General features: G+C 37.3%; 1 protein-coding gene across 7 annotated transcripts in view; it reads left to right on the top strand.

The window, feature by feature from the left end:
* The window catches only part of PTPN2 (protein tyrosine phosphatase non-receptor type 2), a 79,584-nt gene extending 57,313 nt beyond the window's left edge, over positions 1 to 22,271 (top strand). For 5 of the 7 annotated variants that reach the window (XM_032309577.1, XM_032309575.1, XM_032309580.1 and 2 more), the window contains 4 exons: positions 818 to 1,027; positions 2,757 to 2,909; positions 9,132 to 9,313; positions 14,436 to 19,732. In XM_032309577.1, the coding sequence (XP_032165468.1) occupies positions 818 to 1,027; positions 2,757 to 2,909; positions 9,132 to 9,313; positions 14,436 to 14,643 (753 nt within the window). In that variant the 3' untranslated portion in view covers positions 14,644 to 19,732. Of the gene's footprint in view, positions 1 to 817; positions 1,028 to 2,756; positions 2,910 to 9,131; positions 9,314 to 14,435; positions 19,733 to 21,903 lie in introns of those variants that run through there. The other 2 variants (XM_032309576.1, XM_032309578.1) reach the window with 2 other exon arrangements.
* The last annotated feature ends 1,338 nt before the right edge of the window (positions 22,272 to 23,609 follow it).

The raw sequence follows: 23,609 nt of genomic DNA, 5'->3' as shown, positions 1-23,609 counted from the left end.
CATTTTCATAATGAGTTAGTCAGAATAAAGCTCATCAGGAAGATCCAGGAAGTGATAGTGAATGCCAGGCAGGCTTTAAGAGTCAGGAAGCATAGAGCTATTTGGTAAACCATTTTAGCACATCAGCTAAGTCCTATAAACAGTTTTAGGATTGGAAATTATTACCATGGGGAAGAGCAGCAGTTAGAAGAACGATTTCAATTAAAAATGTAAAGATTGTTTCTTTAAATTAATTCTTGAGTTGCTCCTCTGAGCCTGTGTAGCACAATCTACAGGATAACTCACATAATGAGAAAAATTAGATCTGAAAATGTTGGGCATTCTTAAAATGGAAACCATTAAAGAATGTAAAATTATACTGGTAGGGTTTTTTTTTTTAATAGAAAAGAAAAAGGAATACTCCTCATGATATATGAATTAATATATTGGCATCACGTATGGTGTAGAGGTTGGTGGTTAAGAGCCCAGACTGCAGTTTCAAATTCAGGCTCTTCCATTTCTTAATGTGTCACCTTGGGTAAATTACTTAACCTTTTGCCTCTGTTATCTCGTCTGGAAAAGGAGTTTTATTAGGACCGTTGTAAAGGTTGACTTACTACATAAAAAGCTTAGGACATGCCTGCAAAATAATGTTTTAGAAGTACTGTCGTTAATAAATTCCATATTCTCCTGAAGAACTCCCGACTTGTGTGAGTGATTATCAAAAACCAAACAAAAACATCACGGTATTAAACACATTAACACAAAACACATAGTAGTTTTTTTTTCATCAAAAAGAAATTAGGACTAACTTTTCCCTTGATTTTCACTTTTTTAGAGTGGTGAAACCAGAACAATATCTCACTTTCATTATACTACCTGGCCAGATTTTGGAGTCCCTGAATCACCAGCTTCATTTCTCAATTTCTTATTTAAAGTGAGAGAGTCTGGTTCCTTGAATCCTGAACACGGGCCTGCAGTGATCCACTGTAGCGCGGGCATTGGGCGGTCAGGCACCTTTTCTCTAGTAGATACCTGTCTTGTTCTGGTAAGTGCTGCTGATGATCTAATTTTAGTCTTGTTTAATTTTTTATTGTTTTCCTTGGCAGAAGTAAGCTCAAATGTCAATATCCCAGAACTGTGATTTTCAAAACTTAAACTTCTGCCTTTTTCAGAAAAACCTAAAAAAATTTTACTTATACCCTTTTAAAAACTGCCTCTTGTTTGTGAGTGGTGGGGCTCTATCCAAGATGATTCTAGAGATCTCCAAGAAGACTTTTATTTCCCCCCTGATAGCTTTATATTACAGAAATAATAGGTCTTTCCCCTTCCTTGTTTTTCAAATACAAATTGACATAAAATATTGAATTCCTTCCAGCTCAAGCAACATTTCTCTTGCCCTGAGTTTCCTTATTTACAAACTAAGGATAATGATACAATTTTCCTCATGGGTCTGGCGAGAATTAAATGATTTAATACATTTGGAACACTTAGGGTCCCTGGTATTTTCTAAGCTTTCAGTAAATGTTGGTATTATTATTCCCCTGAGATTCCAATCTCTGTCCCCCAAGGGCTGTACTCTTTCTCCACCAACCCATTCCCAGCCCAGTCTGGATACAGGCACATGCCTTTTCTTTTTAGAATATCCATTTTTTCCTTATTTGGGGCATAGGGCATCTCTGGAGCGCAGGAAGGGTTGAATGTTCATATACGTACTGTATTGCTTCACTACTCTGCCTGTAAGTAATACACACTTCAATCAAAAACTGGATTGTTACAGGATGCCTGGATGGCTTCGTCAGTAGAGCATGCAGCTCTTGATCTAGGAGTCATGAGTTGAAGCACCATGTCAGGCACAGAGCACACTTAATTTAAAATTAAAATTTAAAAAGTTTAAAAGAAAACTGGGTTGGGGCACCTGGATGGCTCAGTCAGTCAGGTGTCTGACTTGGTTTCGGCTCAGGTCATGATCTCGGTGGTGCACTCGGTGCAGAGTCTGCTTGAGATTCTCTCTGTCTCCCTCTGCCCCCCCTGCCCCACGCTCACACTCTTGCACTCTCAGATAAAATAAAATCTTAAACTGATTGTTACATTAAAGTGAACTTTAACACATTTAACAAAATATTCTACTGTCTATACACTTACTGGTGAATGACTATTAAAAACTGGGTTGTGTGTTTGTGCCTATTCCCTGACAGATATAACTCCCACTTTATTCTTTTTCAGCGGGGCCGAGGGTTATGCTGGTTGAAATATGGGATGGATAGTCCGGAGCTGGTGCAGGGACTTAACAGTGTCCTTGTGGACTTAGGCTTTTCCTTTCTTTCTTCTCCACCATCTTTAGAGGGCTGATGGACACAGACATGAAGGCAGAAGGGCACTGGGCAAAAAAAGATTTACTTCTGTCAAGACCTTTAAAAAACAAACAAACAAAACAAAACACTAATCTCATTGGATTTATCTTTACATTAAGCTGGAACTGTTCCTAAGTTCTTCCTTAGACAAACACTGGCCCGAGTAAATAACATTACTGTGATTGGTTTGAAATCAGTTGTGTATCAATTAAAGGCCTCCATCTACTGCTTGAACAGTTGAGGTGTGGGAAAGGTGGTTGGTTGGGGTAGCTGTTCTGTGCAGAAAGAGTTACAGCTGCAGTGCTACCTTCTTGTTCTTGGGGAGACCTACTGCACACTGCAGAATGCTTAGCAGCTAGCTATCCTGTATTGCTTCTCTTTCCTAACAACAAAAGGCTTGAATAATTTTTACCTTTCTTGCAGATGGAAAAAGGAGATGATATTAACATTAAACAACTGTTACTGAATATGAGGAAATATCGAATGGGACTTATTCAGACACCAGATCAACTCAGATTTTCATATATGACTATAATAGAAGGAGGAAAATTTATAAAGGGAGATTCAAATATACAGGTAAACTTTTTTAGGGAAATAAATAATACCTTTGTATTATATATGATGAGCATCAAATAATGGCTGTACTCCACTGCAGTACTTGTTCCTTCCAAAAAGCATATTTCCATTCATGTGGAAAACCCAGCTGGCCATCTTAAAATTGTAAAGTTTAAGCTCATGTCCTCATATATACCTCAGCCTCATGTTAAATCTTTCCTGTTACTCAAAAGCCCTAGTGGGAACAAGATTTTATTAAAGTGGAATTTTCGTATAAGGAAATTAGTTTAAGCATTAAAGTAAACCAGAGAATTTTGGTCATTTTAGCACAATTGCTTGATCTGCAATTACAGAACACTTAGTTTATATAATAGATGCTTAATTTTGTTAACAGTGAGCAGCTTGAATACTTATGGCAGACGTAATGAAGTTTCAGTAGAAAGTTATGTTTCTCTGCTTGCTGGCTATGCTCTCATGAAAACATTTTTATTCCACATTTGCAAAAACTAGGTTCAAAGACTGGTTATCCGAAATATGTTACATACTAACATAAAATATAAAATAGAAACAGAAGTAACATTTATTGTCCTATCTGGTCACATAGTATTGGACATAAGTAGACAAAAATTCTTTGTTTCTCTTATGAACATATATACTGGCTCTTTAATTTCTGTGAGGCAAGACAAATATTCTGAATAAGGCTTTTTTTAATAACTCAGACCATCCGTGGTAGTGGAATTAAATATAAGTTAAGTGTTGTATAGATTTCAGAGGCATTAAAATATTCTTAAGCAATTTTCTCAGCTAACTTTTGTTCTGATCATTAGTATTATTTTAACTGTTAAAGACAAACTATTATCAGTAAAATTTTGGAGGCTCATAATCTTGCCATTTGCAACAAGATGGATGGAACTAGAGAGTATAATGCTAAGCAAAGTAAATCAGAGAAAGACAGATACAATATGACTTCATTCGTATGTGGAATTTAAGAAACAAATAAGTAAAGGAGAAAAAAAAAAGAGGCAAACCAAGGAACAGGAGTAAATCTTTAATGAAGAGAAACATTGCACCCGTCCATAAAATACTCAACGTGTAGATTAGGCCCACAAAACATGAGACCCTTCTTCAGAAGTCAGACTTTGGGAACACTTAGTTTGCTCGTCAGTGAACAGTGAGTCAGAAGAAGTAAAAGTTATCTCAGATGTTTAAGATTAGGAAAATGTGTGTGTATGTGTGTCTCTCATTCTCTCTCTCTCTCTCTCTCTTTTTTATAATCTCTGTGAACTTTTCTCCAGTTTGGAGTTGATTGGGAAAATGTTAAGTAGTTAAACCAAACTTTTTTCAGGCACTTGTAGCTTCCCTAGTTGTTCATTGCTTATTTCCTGGTCATTCTTACAGACTAATTGTGGGGCAAATGTGCTGTCCTTTGGATAGTCTCCCTCCCTCCACTTTAAAACTTTTTCACGTTTCCTTAGTTTCAGAATATATACTCACTTACTTTGAGGATCTTTTTCACTACAGAGGTGAATTTTATGAACATAATTTATTGTGGTTTTTATTATTATTATAACGGTGTAGTTTGTGGTTTGGGAGAATTTTTTGTTTGTTTGCTTCAGTTTATCTGGTACATTATAGTCATCAGATTCTCCATGTAGCTTCATCTAGTATTCCGTGCAAACCCAAGGCATTCTCTGCCCCTTCTTCATGTAGGATGTTGGCAACATCTGTATTTTTCAGGTACTCAGGATCAGAAAAGCCTATTACCCATTTGAAGGGGTCAGTTTCCACAGAAATGGTCTAAGGGTTCCTGCAGTTTATGTGGTGCTATAATTTTTTTTATTATAAGAATAATTAATGAATAAACGAATATGGATTTGTTTTACCTGGATAATTTTCTCTGCCTGGAACTTTGCTATCCAATACTGAAGCCATTAACCAGACATGCTACTTAGTACTTGAAATTTGGCTAGTCTGATTCGAGATCTGCTTAAAGTATAAAACACATACCGGGGGCACCTGAGTGGCTCAGTGGGTTAAAGTCTCTGCCTTCAGCTCGGGTCATGGTTCCAGGGTCCTGGGATCGAGTCCCGCATCGGGCTCTCTGTTTGGCAGGGAGCCTGCTTCCGCCTCTCTCTCTGCCTACCTCTCTGCCTACTTGTGATCTCTGTCTGTCAAATGAATAGATAAAATCTTTAAATTTAAAAAAAAAAATCAGATTTTGAAGATGAAATACAGGGAGATAAAGTATAAAATATTTCAGTAATTTTAAAAATATTAATTATATATTCAAATGACAATATTTATATTGAGTTAAATAAAACATATTATTAAAATTCATCTTCTTTTAAACACAACTACTAGACATTTGAAAATTGCATATGCCACTCCCATTACATTTCACTGGACAATACTGTTCTAGAATCTTAGCTTAAAATAAAAATCTAAGAGAAGTTCAGTTCTCTGAAATCCTAAATCATAAGATCCAAAGTTAATGTCCGTGTCTCAAACTTCATGAATATAACTGACTCATAAAAGTATCTCTTTTGGGGGATGCCTGGGTGGCTCAGTGGGTTAAAGCCTCTGCCTTCGGCTCAGGTCATGATCTCAGGGTCCTGGGATCTAACCCCGCATCGGGCTCTCTGCTCAGCAGGGAGCCTGCTTCCTCCTCTCTCTGCCTGCCTCTCTGCCTACTTGTGACCTCTGTCTGTCAGATTTAAAAAAAAAAAAAGTATCTCTTTTGGCATACAAGGGTAGGATAGCCAATTTATAAAAAGATTCTTCTTTCTTTCCATATGTCTACCTCCTCTTCTTTACCTCTGAATTTTGGGGAAAGAAATATTTGTAAGATGAAAGAAGGAAGCTTCTTTCTGGTGTGAACACTGTGGCTGGGCTTGTGGGTGCTGATGCTTCCTGAACCTGCGTGTCTTCAGAGAACTGTGTGTTCAGCAGCCCTGGAGCCTTGTGTCTTTGTTTCTGGTACTTTTTCCTAAAGGAGACAACTGTCTTCACCTTCAGTCTTCATTTGGATTTATATTACGTGAGTGGTATTTTCCTTATTGGATACAGTTTTATGTTAATTTTTCTGTGACAATTTCCAACCTATGGAGATACAAAGTGATTTAGAACCTGTCGGTACAGGAGCGCTGCTAATATTCACCTCTAAAGCTGTTGTTTCTGAAATCAGTTAGTACATGTATGCATTTATAATCACACAGCATGTATTTATTTTTGGAAATTTCCAATGATCTTGACTTACCTGGATAAATACAGATAACTTCTGGTTGTCTCTGAGACTATATCCTTTACCTCACGTCTTTCTTGGCACAAGGTTGGGCATAAAAAGACATCATAGTTCTTGGTAGTATCACTGATTAGCACACTCCCAGTATCCATGATTCCAGAAAACCTCGCAGAGTAACATATTTCAATTGGCAATTCAGAATTGGTGTTTTAAGATCTGCCACTGGTAATTTGATGCTGCTGTTAAAGTACTTACAGTGGGTTTCAAGTTTAATGACATCACTTCCAGTGCTCCTTCGAGGGACTTCCTTCAGTGAGAAGTAGGTGGGGTTGCAGGTGGCGCTTGGGGTGTTGCTCATAGCAGCCCATGACAGGCCGGAGCGTGGTGCAGCGGGAGTGTAGATTTGGGACGATAAGAAACTCTCAGTCCAGATGCCCGTACTCCAGGCCTCAGGAGGACAGCGTGAATGAATTTGTAGCCGAGTGCAGTACTGATTCTTTGGCTTCCCCAGGCAGCAGTGACAAGCCAAGGCAGGTGACTTCAAAGTACTTGCTTGCTTGTGGGTTACAGGGAAGGCAAAGTTGAGTGAGTTTGCTGCCCAGAGACAAGGCAAAATGACGCTGCCTTTTGTTTGTTTGTTTAAATTGACTAGCATTAAATATCTCCTTCTCTCCACCCCACCCCCTGTCCCTTTTGTTGAGTCCTTTTCTTGTTGACAGATTCCAGATTTGTTGCAGATTCTGGAAAGTGGTCCAGTAAGGTTTGAGTTTTGTCATTGTCTTTTGTTTATTGACATTGTTGAGTTTTGTCCAAATATTAAGGTCAGGTTGTTATGACTAGGTCCCCAGGGAAGAATCAAATTAAAAAAAAAAAAAAATCAAACAGCCTAAATTCTGGAGACAGTTGAGCAATTTTTATTGGGTACTTTCTTAAACTATCTTGTATTGGAAATTGATAAGCTTTTCAGAGATACAAATAACCATGAGGGATTATAGCATTAAAATTTGGGCCCTTCTGTTCATTAGCTGCCTAGCCTGGGCAAGTCACTTCTGTTCTCTCATCCCAGCTCCTCCATAGAAGGGGGGTGATGATAGTAACAGTAGTAGCCCCTACCTCCTGAGGTTCTTCTGAGGATTAAAAGCCAGTGCAGCTGCAGCATTAGGTCAGTGTGGCTGTAGTCTGTGCTTGACCAGTTGCCCCACGTGCATCCAGTATACAAAATGCTGTCTGGACTGAGTAACAGAAATGGTAAACGGCAAGAAAGAAAACTGACATAGTCCTCTAAAGTGAAAGCCTCTTACTCTTAGGTTCCGTTATAGCACTTTCTCAAGTATTGGCAAGACACTCTTTCTGGGTATGGTTTGCGGCCTCTTAGGTCCTTGCTCAGGAGTGGTGGGTTCCATCCCAGTGATTCTTAAAATCAGTTCAGAGACGTCTTTCCTTGAGGTCCGCTTCCTTTCTGGCCTCAGCTCTCAGAGTCAGGCTCTACATATTCTTCATCTTCTAGTCACATTGACCAAACTTTCCTACTCACTGCCCTCCAGATGTAGCAAATTACAGAATTTTGCATTCTTGAAATTTTTTGTCAATCAACTACTATTAAAAAGATACATTAAGTATGCATCTTAATTAAATAGCTACATATGGGGAAGGTGGAGTGTGGTAAAAATGCCTTTTTCTTTAATTCCTCTATTGTAGGAAGATGAAATAAGGAGAAACTAATTTATCAGTGTACCCATGAGTTTTCCAAAGATTGTTTTTTTAATGATCTCAGTACACAAGCGTTGTTTTTAACAATGCCATTTTGTACCAGAGCAGCTCCAGGGAAAGAGTGTTCCATTAAGTTCCAGATAAGTGTGAGTTGCATTGTTACATCTGTGTTTAAAATCCTTAGGCAAGAAGTTGTAGAGTCTCTTATTTATTAGGTTCCAGGCTCCTTGCTTCTGTGGTAAGATCTTCAAAGAGAGATCACCCCTGTCCCCAAGAGGTCATTTTGACCTGTGTCAGAGTCCTAGATAATCAAAACTGTTGGCTCTTACTGCCACCACTCCTACTCTTGTCCCTGGCTTAGAGATGCATGGTTGTGTTTGCAGCCCTTGAAAGACTTGAGGAGCTAGAGGTCCCTCATGCCGAAGGTGTACTTGCCTTCTCACTCCCTGGCTAGCACTTTGTGACTGCCTTCAGCTTTCAGGGGCCCAGATATACTTTGCATCTCTTCCTCTCTCCCTAGGGATGGTGCAGTGAGGGCAAAAGAATCTGACATTTGCCAAACGTGTTGCTAGATATGTTATGTCATTAGTCACAATAGGCTGTCAAAGTAGGTGATGACAGCCTGTTTCATAGAAGAAGGAAATGGAATTTCCCTTGATCTTGTATGGAACTTCTCTTGATCTTGTTCTAAATCCTGCCTCCTCAAGTCTAGGCATGCTCTCATAGTTTTGTCTAACCTGATGGTGGACTGACTTACCTGGAGCTACTAGCATAGCTGGAAGAAAACAAATTAAGGTCCTCTGGTGTCAGAGAACTGCCTGGAGATCTCACTGTTGTTCCTCTGTTAGACCAGATGGGCAAGGAACAAGGAGATGCTAAATCACATTCAAGTGCGTCTTGGTCACTGTTTCCAGTGTTAACATACCTGTGGGTTACGAGTCCGGCAGAATCTGGCTCTGGCTAAAATCTCACTAACTATGACTAATATTTTTGTGAGGTCCTAGTATAGTTTGTCTCAATAGGTTAAAGTCTGCTTTAATTTCATTAAGATTATTATATTCAACTGCCTAGTGTTATACATAAATATTAAATGCTTTATTATTTTTACATTTCAAATTTAAAATAGGCACATCTAGAAGAGGTTTTGGTAAGATACCTTTTTCATTCTTCTGTTAGCATCACAGGGTTCTCTTAAAGTTGAATATATAATTTCAATTTGTATATCCTTTTTATTTAAAGAAAAGTAAACTTTTAGTGTTTGCATTTGTTTTTCACTTCTCTTCCCTACCTAGAAACGGTGGAAAGAACTTTCTAAGGAAGACTTATGTCCTGCTTTTGATCATTCACCAACCAAAATAATGACTGAAAAATACAATGGTAATAGGATAGGCCTAGAAGAAGAAAAACTGACAGGTGACAGATACACAGGACTATCCTCTAAAATGCAGGATACTGCGGAGGAGAACAGTGAGAGGTAAGCTTATGGCAATAACATGCTTGAAGAGATGATACTGTCTTATTTTAATAAGTTCAGTGCATATGAACTAATATAGGCCCTTTGTTTATTGAATTAATGTAGCTGTTCATTTATTTATTACCTAAGGATATTTAAGTAGTATACAATGACATCGTTGATCTCAAAGAGCTTTCAACCATATTAAGAAGCCAGTGCTTATAGGCAGAAACCAGTTGGAAAATAGTTTAACTCAATACTAATTTGAGTGCTAAAGTTAAGTTTAGATGCTAAAATATATAGTATGAAACAGAAAATAAGTGGTATGAATACCTGCCATTTATACAAGTATTAGTGTTCATGCTGTAGTTGCCGTGTAATGGGTAATGGGCCTTTAATGAAATTATCAAATATCTAAATGCGTGTTTAAACTTCAGTACATTATCGGGAGGGGAGAAGTCTTTTTTCAAAAAAAAAAATTGCCTTTTTATATTTTTTGAGTTTTGAATCCATATAAACGTGTAAACATTTTAAGTTTTTAAATTGAAACCTTTAGGGGCACCTGGGTGGCTCAGTGGGTTAAAGCCTCTGCCTTCGGCTCAGGTCATGATCCTGGGATCTTGGGATCGAGCCCTGTGTCGGGCTCTCTGCTCCCTGGAGAGCCTGCTTCCACCTCTCTCTCTGTGTCTGCCTCTCTGTCTACTTGGGATCTCTGCCTGTCAAATAAATAAATAAAACCTTTAAAAAAATAAAAATAAAATAAATCGAAACCTTTACATTTCTAAGGCTCTGGTTATCTCCCACCCGGCAGGAAGCTGGTATCCTGAGGTGTGAGTGAATGAGATGTTCACGGCCCCTCTTGATACTTTCTTGATATTTTCTCTCTGTCAAAAATGCTTTTTATTTAAGTGGTACATTTTGTGTTCTGGTTCTGTTGGTTACACTGGGATATTGGGGCACCATGAGAATCGTTGAGGTCTCCTCTATATTATAGTAGCTTCACTTCTATGTTTCCTCAATATAAAAATTGCCTCGGTGGCTCAGTCCATTAGGCTGAGAACATGATGGACACCCCTGCATCACGCTCCCTCTGCCTCCTGCTCCCCCTGCTTGTATGCTCTCCCCCCACCCTCTCTCTCACTTTCTCTCTCTGACAAATAAGTAAATAAAATCTTTTTTAAAAAATTGCTTGAAATCTTATGACTAACATTACAATAAATACATAGTGTATATGTTATTCTGTATTACACTGAAGAGTTTATTATGACTTAGCAGTGTTACTCCTTATTTATGGCTCTAGTGGTTTTAGACTACAAGTTAAACCATTAACTGCTTATTCCTTCTTTCACCTTAAGTATAATGCTTTGAAATCAAGAAATCATGTTTTAAATTACCATATCTTTTTCAGCAATAAGATTCTCAGGTGCCTAATGTTGTTGTTGTTTTGTTTTGGTAATGCGCAGAATTAAATGGAAAGTAGGCTTGATGATTGAATTGGTGTTCTTAGTATTTCAGAGGTGTTGAGTTTTAATCTTTAAGGACACAGACCCAACAAGGTAAACCACGGATTGTCCAATTTCACAGTTTTGAGGAGATAAGAAAACCACTCAGGTGTTAAATAGTGATTGCAGAGGTGGTATCCTGAGGGGTGAGAAGGTGGTATGTGTGTGTATTGTTTGCTTCTGCCCCCAGGAGAGAAGAGACCGATCATGCTTGAAAGCAGAAACAGAGTCCCTGTAGGAAACTAGGGATTGTAAGCAGAGAGAACTAATTGAGGGAGTAGGTCGTAGAAAGAGCATAAAGATTGCTGTGAAATACTGTATTGTTCAGTCCTAATAAATTTTAATACTGATGTATAGCTTTGCATTAGGGAAGCTAATAAATTGAAATCTTACTGAAAGAATTTCAGTTACAAGGGAGTAGGACACAATATTTTATTTTCTTTCATTATTAAATATCCTTCAAGTCAGTTTTTTCATATTGAAGGTCACATTCCCATGGTCATGAAATCAGCTTAGTAAGTTACGAAAAAAGCATTTTTAAAATAACAGAATACACTAAAATAGAAATTAGCATTTAAATTAGAGAATAAAATAGATCAAAGTATCACCAATAGTAACTTTTTTAACGTTTTATATATGTAGACATAATATATGAATTCTAGTATTGACATATATATTGTGTATATGTATAAATGTGTCTGTGTGTGCGGTTACTTTGTTGTGATGGTAAGATATTTCTAGCTGTTAAGGTTTACCATCAAAGTTTAAAAGCCAGTATTCTCAATTACAGTGCAATCCATAAACCCAGATCACTGAGTGGAGAACAGTTGGATAAATGAGAAGTCAGGTTATTTGGATCCTTCTTTGTGCTTGCAGAGTGTGAAGCATGTCTGTTGAAACATGGGTCAGCCTGAGCCTGCTGTGAGGAATTCCACGTGGTCTTCCATAGGCAGGAGTCCCCAGAAGTCCTCCCCTGCCAATTTGTGGGTTTAGAATTCTATGACTGTAGGAAAACCTGGGCAGGTTATTACATAGAGGTAATTTCCTTGGACCCAACTAGGTAAATAAAGATTTTATTGTATCACAAATTGAGACCAGTTTTTACTTCTTTGGAATTGCTTTCTTAAACTGAGTGAAGACATCTTTTGGTACTTGTTTTCTTTCCATCCTGAAAACATATGTACAGTCCAGTTTTGGAAAGCAGGAGCCTCTATTCCATTAATGATTTCAAATGGGAAAAACTGCGTTCTCAGTCCAAACAAAACCATAACCCATTTCTCTAAATATAAAAATCCTCAAAAAAATCAACTGCTGTATAACATGTAAAGCACTAATTATGTAAAATCATATAACACTCAGTGAACTCACTGGGTTTACATGGTAAAATATCAACACTGAATAAAAATTGTAATTATCTTCTATATTGCAATGAAAATTTTAAATGAAATAATCTGTTAAAGATTCCATGTAAATTGGAACATGGTGGTTTGGTGGCCTCAGGCTCCTGACAGAAGCTCATATAAGGAAATACAAGCAAATTCCATTGGATGGGAGCTCTGTATTCTTTTACATATTTTATATATGCTTTGCCTGCACTTGAATACAGTTTAAAATTTTTTCACTGATGGGTACACATGTATTTGCTAGTAGTGAATTTTAATTTCAAAGAGTGAATTCTGAGTAATAATTTTTTAGCAAATATTCAAGAGAGTTCAGACAGCCAAAGACACCTGGTATATGATAGGTAAAGTGAAGAAGATGTTGGAAATCACAGTCCCTGAGTTGCAGATATATTTAGAGGGTAAAATAAGAACCCAGATTAGCAACATAAATTATTTACTGTAAATTAAGTGCTGTAAGATAAGAATCCACGGGTTGAGTAGAGGGAGAAATTGAAGAACAGAAGTGAAGTGAGAGGACCAGAGAGATTTCTAGTTGAGGGGATCAGATTTGGAGAAAAGCAAAAAATCATTTGGGCAAGAACGAAGTTGTACACAGCAGGAGAACTCTGGATGGTTTTTGTGTGAACTTGTGTTTTCAGTTCTCTTGAGTATGTACCTATGAGCGCAGTTCCTGGGAGTTAAGGGAACCCTACATTTCACATTTTGAGGACCTGCCAGTTTTACATAGCGGCTGCATCATTGTACATTTCCACCAGCAGTGTCTGAAGGTTCCAGTAAAAGAACTTGAACATTGATAAAATTACCTAAGATATAGTCTGTATTCAAATTTCTTTGGTTGTGTAAGAAATCTACCTTATAGCTTTTTTTAAAAATGACTTTAGAGGTGCCTAGGTGGCTCAGTGGGTTAAAGTCTCTGCCTTCAGCTCAGGTCATGATCTCAGGGTCTTGGAATCGAGCCCCACATTGGGCTCTCTGCTCAGCGGGGAGCCTACTTCCTCCTCTCTCTCTGCCTGCCTCTCTGCCTACTTGTGATCTTTGTCTGTCAAGTAAATAAATTTTAAAAACTTTCTAAAAAAATGACTTTACTCGAGATAAAATTTATGTACTATAAAGTTCACTCATTTAAAGCATACACGTCAGTGGATTTACTATATTTACAGAGTTACGAACCCATCACCATAATCTAATTTCAGAATATTTTCATGATCCCAATCTCTTTAGCTACTTAAAGAAATAATCCAAGATCTAGTCAAGGATAATGCATTGTATTTGGTTGATGTGATTCTTTAGTCTCCATTAATCCGAAATTGTTCACAACGTTCTTATTTTTCCTTACTTTGACCTTGACATTTTTGCAGCTGCTATACCAGTTACCTTTTAGAACACGCCACAATCTGGATTCCTCTGATTGCTTCTCATTACTAGATTCAGGTGAAACATTCTGGCTGGAAGGAAAGTTGGCTCTTAATGTGGTATACTGAAAAGGCATTCAAGATTTTTAATCAAGCTACAAAACCAGAGAGCTGTACTTTAGAAAAATTGCTCTGGTGATAATGTTTAAATCAGAGGCAGAAGTTAGGTTTTTGCTATACTGTAGGCAGTAAGTGAGAAGAGTAGGTGGGGTTTTGTGAAATTTTTTTAAAGGGAGGAAATAGTAATGTACATGTTGTCATTGGTCATTCTTCTTTACCGTGCCCTAGGACCCTGTGTCTTGGGAGTCGGTGAGCTTCCATTAGAACAAACATTCTGTATTGAATAGGAAAATGGAAGCCAGAAATAAGTGTGGACAAACAGAGCTATAGGCGCTCCACAGTAGAATCTTGACAGAAGTATTAAGTAGATAGCTTTTACCAGTGGCCTTTGTGACAAATCATGTGTAAACACAAAAGAGGCTCGGCTCTCAGGGATTCCTGATCCTCACCTCTTACAGCCGGTTAGCAAGGAAGCAAGCTGACAACCACCAGCTCCCATCTCAACAAAGAATCCACCATGCTTGTTTTCAAGTCCTGCTGAATGTATTTATTAATAGAATGTTGTACCAGAAGTTGTTGCTGGATGATCAGAGTACATCTCTGGACCACTTAGAATATTGAAAATCTCCCCTCTTTTTTTATTCCAGTATTTAAATGCATTTAAAAATGTGGGGCTTGGGGTGGAGGTGGGTGTTTGGGCTTCATTCCTCTGTATTAGAATAATAAGTCCTGCCATGCACTTTTATTTGTTTTAATTTTTTCCTAGCGTTCTACGGAAACGAATTCGAGAAGACAGAAAAGCTAACACGGCCCAGAAGGTGCAGCAGATGAAACAGAGGCTAAATGAGACTGAACGAAAAAGGAAAAGGTGGTTATATTGGCAACCTATTCTCACTAAGATGGGGTTTGTGTCATTCATTTTGGTGGGTGCTTTTGTTGGCTGGACACTGTTGTTTCAGCAGAATGTCCTATAAACAAGCTGTTCTGCCTAGCGAGCTGCTGCGCTAGTAGCTGACAGTGTTGCGTTAGTCACAAGGGTCTGTCTGTTAGCAAGCTCCTCGCACCCCAGAAACAGTGCGGTAAGAATAGACACCAACCAGACAAGAGATCTATTCAGTCCCCAGCCCAACATCTCAGGGCATTGTCCCCAAACTGTAAACGGCTATCTGAAATAAAGACTTGAATGCTTGTTGAAAACTGGTACATTTTGCAACTGTATTCATACACGTTAAGCGTACTATTTCACCTGACCAGACCGAGAAATCCTTTACCACAAGGATTTGTTTTTGGAGGCTCTCTGGATTTTAACCTGCACTTGATACAAGCAATAAATATTGTGGTTTTATCTACATTATTACTGGAAAGAAGATGACCTTGAAATAATGCGTGTAATGTATAATGTACTGTTGACATGGGCATCGACATTTTATATTCTTAACCATTTCAGGGTAAATATATTTTATAAGTATTTAATCTTACTTTTGTAGTTAAATGTACTTTTTTAAAACTCAATTTGAAAAATCTGTTACCATGAAAAAATAAATTGTGTGTTGATTCAACTGTACTGAATACATTTTCCTAAAGAGAAGTTTGATACGAGCGGTTAGAACTAACTCTGAATAAGCAATTTTTACTATATATTTGCATTTCTTTGATGTTTTACAGTTTCCCCAATTTTAAAAAGAGAGACAAACAAACAAACATTTTCCCTAAAAATATCTTTGAAGGAAAATTCTCCTAATGGCATAGTCAGGTAACATTTGGTCAAAACTTTGTAAAGAAATTGGTTTCTGTAAAGCCCATGATGAATACTGTTTAATTTTCATGAAAATTTCAATGTAATTACCCTAATTTATAATTGGGGCAAATCTTGACTTAGGAAATAAAAATAAGGAGCAGCATTTTATTATCCGTGATTTCAGTTTACTAGACTGAAGTTTTGAAGTAAAATTTTTCAAGTTCTTTCTACTTCAATAAATAGTATGATGATGTACAAACCTGACCTTGTCCCTTTAACTTCTTAATGGGTATTTTAATTTAAAACATACTGTTTGATGAACTTAACTGCTCATTTGAGTGCTAGCCTTCTTCAGATCCCAACATTCCATTCAGTGTTTGACTTACTTAACTTAAACTTTAAATAGTTGTTATAAATTTAATTGCTGATATAATAAAATCACATTATTTCAGTGGTTTTCAAGCTATGCTCATTGGATTTCTGAGAGGTCTCTGAGAGGTGGTTGGAAGGACTCCAAGCTACCAGCCTTTCCTTTCAACCAGCCCGTCTCTCCTTGATCTATTTTATATACTACGTATGATCTCTGTGTGAGGTATAATCATTTTAAGGGTACAGTTACAATTTTAAAAACAGTTTGAAAACCATTTGTATAGATAGGTATTTTGAATTGATTTGAGTAGCCTTCTTGAATGTGTTAAATTATGCTGAAAGCCTGAAAGCAGGATGTAGGTGGTACTACATATTAAATCAGATTTGCATAACTTGTGCCTGTGTCCTAATTCAGTATTACTCTGTCCTGTAACCTTTAAATGGAGAGGAGGTAAGAGGGACATTTTTTTCCCCCCAGTGTCTGTCTGCATTAAACCTGTGTTCAGGTACCAGGACCCGTCATTATTGGTTTCAAACCTTTCTAATTTGCCTTGGTTTATATTTGCTAAAGTACAGTATATTAGTCTGCAAGTCAAATATGGGTAAATCATACTAAATTTCCAATTGAGGATAGCCTTGTCTTAAATAAAAAGGTGAAGACTTCTTACAGGAAACAAATGCTGGTTAGTGATGCACATTGTCCCTTTGCAAGGTAAATGTGCTTCACTGGATTTAGGATTTTAGCTTTGCTTTTTGTCTGCTTTCTGTCCTTCAAGTGGTGTTTGTTGTAATATATTCGAACAGTCATATTCAATGAAGTAAACATTTGTTGATAAACTTCTGCAAGTGTTACACCTCTTTCAACCTTTCAAACAGATCCTGAAGGATAATGTTAAGTTTTTACCACTAATAATATTTTTGGTGGGTTCCATATACTAATTATTAAAAATATATGGCAATGTGGTGTGGTGTCATCATCCTGACCCTTTATTAAACGAGGAAGGCTACAGACAAGGGCTCCTGCCTTCTCAGGTAACAGCCAGAGGACAAAGTGAGCAATCCACGATAGATTCTACATTTTACATAATTTGTGTATGCTTAGGTCTTCCTTATGTTTTCTAAATATAATAGATTTTAAAAGTCAGTTGTGTAGTTTGATTTTAATGAGGCAGTATTATTTTTTGAATAGGTTAAGGAAGAACAGATTTTTTTAAAAAGCCAGAGGCTTTATTATTTTTAAGAAAGGGTATTTATATTAATAAATAGTGTATTCGTGTCTCCTGATAAACCGACAGCAATCTTTGATTTAATGCCATCTTCTCTGGCTATACCAGCTAGTTGTACACTTGTCTCTGAGGTTAGCTAAGTATTTTATGCTGGTCTGTTAGTTTTTGTCTATGCTTGCATATATACAACATGTATGAATACAATGCTCCATTGTTCAGCTTATCCATATATAAAATAAAAATAATACCTTTTCTTGAATTCTTACGTGGCTAAAAAAAAGTAATGTGAAAAAAATGTATAGAGAACTTTAGAATAATATAAAGATCATTCCTCATGTTTAGGCATATTTTATATCTGTGCTTTGTCCTTTTCCTATTCTATCTTCAAATGAATACTGACTGTATTAATATTTCTACCAAGAAATGAACAAGAGAAAGGAAATAAAGTGGTTTTTTAATTTTCTAAATAGCTCTGCTTTACAGGTACGTTGTAAGAAGGAACTGTAACTCTTAATTTTATGTATACTCTGCTTGTCCCCTTATTTTAAATAAACTAGAATTATGGTATGAATCAAAAAAACATGTATTGGTTTGAAAAGTAGTTTATGATATGGAGCAGTCCTCTACTTCTTATATCAAGTCCTTTGCTTTCAGTGTCAATTCACAGTGGTTGTTAACCATTTATTGATCATTTACTATGCGCCAGGCCCTGTGTTAATGAGCACTTTCATAGATTATCCTGTTTAAACCGTACAACAAGCTTTTGAGGTAGGTGTTGTTATTCTTAAGCCATAAGGAGCCTGAGGCTGGACATTTCTACACTGTTTTAAGCTTCTGTCATTGAAAAGTCTCCTATATGTGGTCTGTTGTAGAATTAGATTATTCTCAAAGAAAGACTTACACTCTGCAAGCCATTTCCCTCTTAGAAAAATACCTCTGACTAGATTCTATGTAAATAGCCACAGGCCAGAACCTGATTAAGTTAGAAATTGTCATTAACCTTTGTGTACTCTATTTCAACAAGTACCTACATCTCTGAAGTGCCTGCCTGGTTATTGCGCAGATTTTAAAATCTAGTCTGCCTTAATTTTTTCCTTTAGACACAAAACTTAACAGAGGTTTTAATATAGTCTGACATAAGCCTAATGCCATTATGTGTATCATCCGCTTCTTCCTGAGTTCAGGCAGAAGTGTAGGAAGCACACCTGCTGTAAACACTGATTTATTTTTTGTCCAGCAGTCCCTGTGGGTTTGTTAGCAGGGTGGGTATTAAGGAGCAAGGGTGTGACTCTTGGAATCTGCTGCTGCCCAGGGTCGGGGAATCCGAGGTTCGACTTGGTGCAATGATCCTGGTCTGAAACTAAATGCGTTTGTTCTGACAGTTAGTTCCTATTTCTACGTCAGGAGCTAATTAAGTCTCTCTTACTTTAAGAAACCTTTAATTTGGCCTTGACTTATTCAGAGGCTCGGGGCACAGAATCTTACAAATAAAATTATGAAGGTAATATTCTTCCACATGACAGTACTAAGTTCTCCTGACTTCATATGCAGGTCTTGCTCATTCCCTGGCTGATTTATTCTGGAGTTGACCTGTCCCTTTCATCTTTTTCCCTAGTTCATTTGTTTGGATTTTGATTCCATTTCTTCTTACACTCATTTTCAAACCAGTATTTATAGGACAGTATCACCACCAGCCTCTACAAGAGCAAATGACTATTTTAGAACTTCCAGCTCTCTCTCCATTCCATGGGATATGTTACGTATAAGTGACGACACACCTTCATGGGAAGAAACTCGGGTTGTGTAAGCTGCGTAGCACCTGCTCTACCCGGGAATCCCCAGTCCAGATTGTGCACACTTTAAGCAATATTCCACGTACTCACCATAATATAGCCATTTCGTGGTTCACCCAGATTTGACAATTTAAGCTTTGAATTTAGGAATTTTTAAGCTACTCACTTTCTTGGTAGTGTTTGAAAGAACAGACTTCTGGGAAGATGGTATGAGTTTGGACATCTCATTTTTCCCTTACCAGCACGAATTTTCTCGATATTTACCCCATTCAGATTCCTCCAAGAACACCCAGTTCTGCACAGGTGCTTTTCCTCAACACTCTTCAGAGAAGTAGTTATCTCCTTTGGCTACTAAATTCTGGAAACTTCTTTGGGGAGAATTCTTTTCCTCACTGTCATTTATTCCATCACAGAGCATTGCTGAATGGAAGTGGTGCATCAGACGAGAAGCTTTTACTTGGGTTGAAAGGCTTTGTCTTTATCAGTGACAACCTGACAAGAGTTCTTCAAGAGCTCTGATCTCTGTGAAGTCCACTGGGAGAATGAAAGTTCAGTCTTTGGAACTCTTTCTGTTTTGGTTTTATAATGTACAGTCGACTATGGAAATTATAGGATATAGTGGCGACCTTGCTTATGAGTCCAGTCCTGTCTGGTATTTCATTACATAGTGTATTTTGGGGAGCTGTAAGGAGAATTGCATGGGAATTTATATGGAGACCATTTCTTAAAGAAAAGCCTCAGTTCTTTATTGTTCTAATTAACAGATTTTGTAGACATGGTGGTGTTGGTATTTCAAATACTGCCATAAAAAAACAAGTTACTGTGAGTTTGGTAGATTCAGGAGAGAGAAACTAGATGTTTGTTTTGTCTATAAGGCAGTGCCTTGCTCATTTTACAGAAGGTTTTATGATTCTTTTCAGTAAAAAAAAAAAAAAAATAGTGTGAGTATCGGTGGCAAGGACTACTCTGGGTGCTGTTTGACTTTCTATTATTTCAGGTGTAGAGCTGACTTGGGAAGATTGTTCTGTCTGTAAAGCTGGCCCCGTTCCAGAATAAGGGCAGTGGGCAGTATGTGCGGGCTGCTTCTCCAGAGAGCGGCAAGCATGGCTCTTTATTCCACTTAATTTCTTTGAATCCATTTTATTTTGATGTGTTGAACAAATGATTCAAGTGAACATACTTCTTCCAAGTGTAAATCCCATTTGTCTTTAGTCTTGCAAATAAATACATTCTTTAAAAACAGTTAACACTCCCCGTGATTTTATTGTATTTTCTTATCTCTCCCTCCCAAATAATAATCTCAAACTAAGAAAGAGTGAATTTTTTAAAACGCTGTCAGTTTCTTTTAGTTGTTGTGATGCACAGTAGTTTATCCTGAGTAAGTGAATCTCTAGCACTGTGCCGGGGAAAACAACAGTGTATGTTGGAAACATGCATTTCTGACAGCTTAAATACATAATCTGAATGTAATCTTCTTAACACCTCTTCTAGATACATTACCCTATTTTAAGGTAAGAAGGCCGAGTCAGAGAATAAGTAACTTGCCCCTGATTGCACAGCTAGTACATGGAGAGCTGAAATTCAGACTCCTGTCTGTAGAATTCCAGTAACTCCAAACCTCATGCTGCTTCCATTATGACACATACTCTGTTTTTTATGGAATATTCAAATACTTAAATGGAAAAAATGAGACAACCAGTTTTACCTGTTAAAATCCAAAGTAACGCTTTTTTTATTTTTTAAGTGAAACAAATCTAAGTTTTTACTTCCAAAAAAATTTGTGAAAACTGTTTGAACTGCCACTGAATCAGAGAAATACTGGACATCAAGATATTCTGTAAACCAAACCATTATTTATTTCACCTAGCACGATTGGATTGAGCTACTTTGTTCTGATGAGCAGATTTCCTGAATGTGTGGGAAATCATGATATATTTTGCAGCAGTCAGTAAGAAGCACCTTTCCTTACTTCTAACCACTAAGGTACAGGGTTCAGTAGGACCCTGCAGTAAGCACCGGTAGAAGGTTTTGTGACTTCCAGACATCCAATGAGAATGTTTTCTTGATGACTTGACATTTCTGTGTCCCTGCTGGACAATAAAATAATAGGGCTATTCAGAACACCAGGGGCTTGGTGTTCTTCAGTAGGAAGAGTCAGTAGTCAGGGAGAAGCCCAATTGACAATATTTTGAGGATTTTTGACTAAATGTTTTGGGGAAATGTGTGGACGTGGTTTATATTCCTATTTATATATGTGGAGACACAGTAATGACAAGTATTTAGATCTGGGTTTTTTTGGTCATAGTGAGTGAAGTCAGGAAGGAAATACCATCTCAAAAATTCAGTTATTGCAAATATTATGAAACACATTCAAAAACTGACCTTAAAATAGCTCTTTCATCTGTCTGTTGCTTAAGTTCTCGTTAATCTTTACTTTTTGACATTCAGATACAATAAATCTGTCAGTTATTTTATGTCTGTGTTTTTCTTTATATTGATAACTTAAATCATGTCACTTTGGTTCTGTATTGCTATGATCATTAGTATTATCCTTCAGGACACAAAATGCATGCTGCTAACAGTCCATGATTTTTAAAGACTTAAGCCAACTTTCTGTTCAAACGTTACATTCCTAATATTTTTAGCAGTATGATACAGTGGAGGTCCAAATTGGATTAGACTTTTGCATTGAATTCCAAAGTATTGGTAAGTCTAGCACATACCATATAATCTTGCAAAACTGTTGTGGGTACATTTTTTTAAAACCTGTCTGTCTGTCGGTATCTCCCATAGAGGTCATTTCTTAAGTGATACAGGATGACCTGAGAAACTCATAGTTAGTAATTCTTGAAAAAAAGCCATATGAGTTATGGTGCTTTAACATGAGTCTGCCTTGCACCACCGATTCTGTTTGAAAATTGAGCACAGAAGCAGATTTTACCAAGACCACAGTGAAGCACTTAGTGTGGTTGAATGTGACATGTTGGAATGTTTTTTTAGTTGCCTTTTTAGTTCATTGTTAGTCCTTTTATGTTTGTGTGTATCTGTGTACGTCTGTGTGTTTGGTAAATATGAATTGAATAGATGACTTCTTATTTTATGTTTTAGGCCAAGATTGACAGACACCTAAATGTTCATGACTTGAGAATATTCTGCAGCTATAAATTTTGAACCATTGATGTGCAAAGCAAGACCTGAAGTCCACTCCGGAGACTAAAGTGAGGCTTGATAAACCTGTAGATTGCCTCACATTTGTCTGTTTACAAAGTAAACTTTACATCCAGGGAACGAAGAGCAGCACCAGCAGAAGACTTTGCAGAACCCTCTAATTTGATGTATTGTTAAGTTTTTTAATATGTGTATGAAATGTAGAAAGATGTAAAAGAAATAAATTAGGAAGACTACTTTGTATTGTACTGCCATTCCTACTGTATTTTTATACTTTTTGGCAGCATTAAATATTTTTATTAAATAGACTATGTTGGTTTGTGTGCATTATCTTAGGACAGCGCTGCTTCAGATAATGTCTCCTTAAAGGGTTTTACTCTCTTAAAGGTTTTTAACTCGAAATTGACATTTACATTGAAATTGGTTCAAAACGCCGGTCCCTTGCTTCTCAAGATCTTTTTGAGGTACCTCTCAAATAGTCTTCCTATCAAAATAGGTTAGGGAAAAGCACAAAAGAAAAGTTATAATGTTAATTTTTGTTCCTTACAGAAGTATGAATAGGGATAATGGTATTAAATTGTTTTCAAATAAGTACAGCAATTCCATGCAGTTTGAAAATCACAGTGCTGTTCTTGTGGTGGACTTTCTGCTTTTCTCAGACATTTCCTGTTAGAAGAGACCAGAAGTTCCCTCCTGGGTGAGGCTTTTGGCTTCTTGACCGTCGCATTTCCCAAACAAGTGATGAGTTCGGGCTAAATATCTAGTCAGCTGTCAGGTTACTGGTGCTATTGTCTGGAGAAGACAATGAAGCCTTTGTGTCATGTGAGCATCCCCTTCAGAGTCTAACGAACTCATAATTGTTTTTGTTTGGCCAACTGTGAACATTTGATAACACTGTCCATTGAATACCTCTCTTTCCTCTTACAAAAATGTAATGAATCACCTTACGTTCCTTTTGCCTTGTCTTCCAGCATTTTTTGGTTTATTTTAGGAGTAAACAAACTCTTAATCCCTGCTAAGTCTTTCATGGAGAATGGATGGAAAGTTGATTATACCACCAAGTAGCACAGCAAGGTAATCCTCTTTGTGTGTGAGCAAAGCCCTTGAAGGTGGTGTGCACTCAACTAACTACTTCTGTTTTCCATTTCCCATCTACCCTTTACGCCACTAGTGTCTGACTCCCTTGTGTCACTCCAGAAATGACCCAGGACAGTCATCTGAGCTTGTACTGAAGCCAGATAGAGTGTACTCTTCAGTTTTTACCTTATATGACTTGACAGCAACGTGAACTCCTTTGAAGCTTTCTCCTTAAACTCTGTAAGACCTTTCTCTGCTCTTGTTGCCTCAGTTTTTCTGACTGTTGATGTATTGTGGTAAGAACCCTTAACATGAGATCTGCCCTGTTAACCAATTTTTAAGTGTATAATACGTTATTGTTGACTATAGTTACAGTGTTGTATAGCAGATCTCTAGAATTTTTATCATCTTGCTTAACTGAAATTTTATGCTTGTTGAATAAATTCCCATTTCCTCCGGCCCCCACCCCCAGCCATTGGCAATCACCATTCCCCTCTGAGTCTATGAATTGGACTATTTTAGACACATCATCCAGTATTTGGCTTTTTGTGACTAGTTTATTTTACCTA

The sequence above is a fragment of the Mustela erminea genome, chromosome 13 (genome assembly GCF_009829155.1).
Source record: "Mustela erminea isolate mMusErm1 chromosome 13, mMusErm1.Pri, whole genome shotgun sequence".
Taxonomy (NCBI): domain Eukaryota; kingdom Metazoa; phylum Chordata; class Mammalia; order Carnivora; family Mustelidae; genus Mustela; species Mustela erminea.
This window is presented reverse-complemented; position numbering and strand designations above follow the sequence as displayed.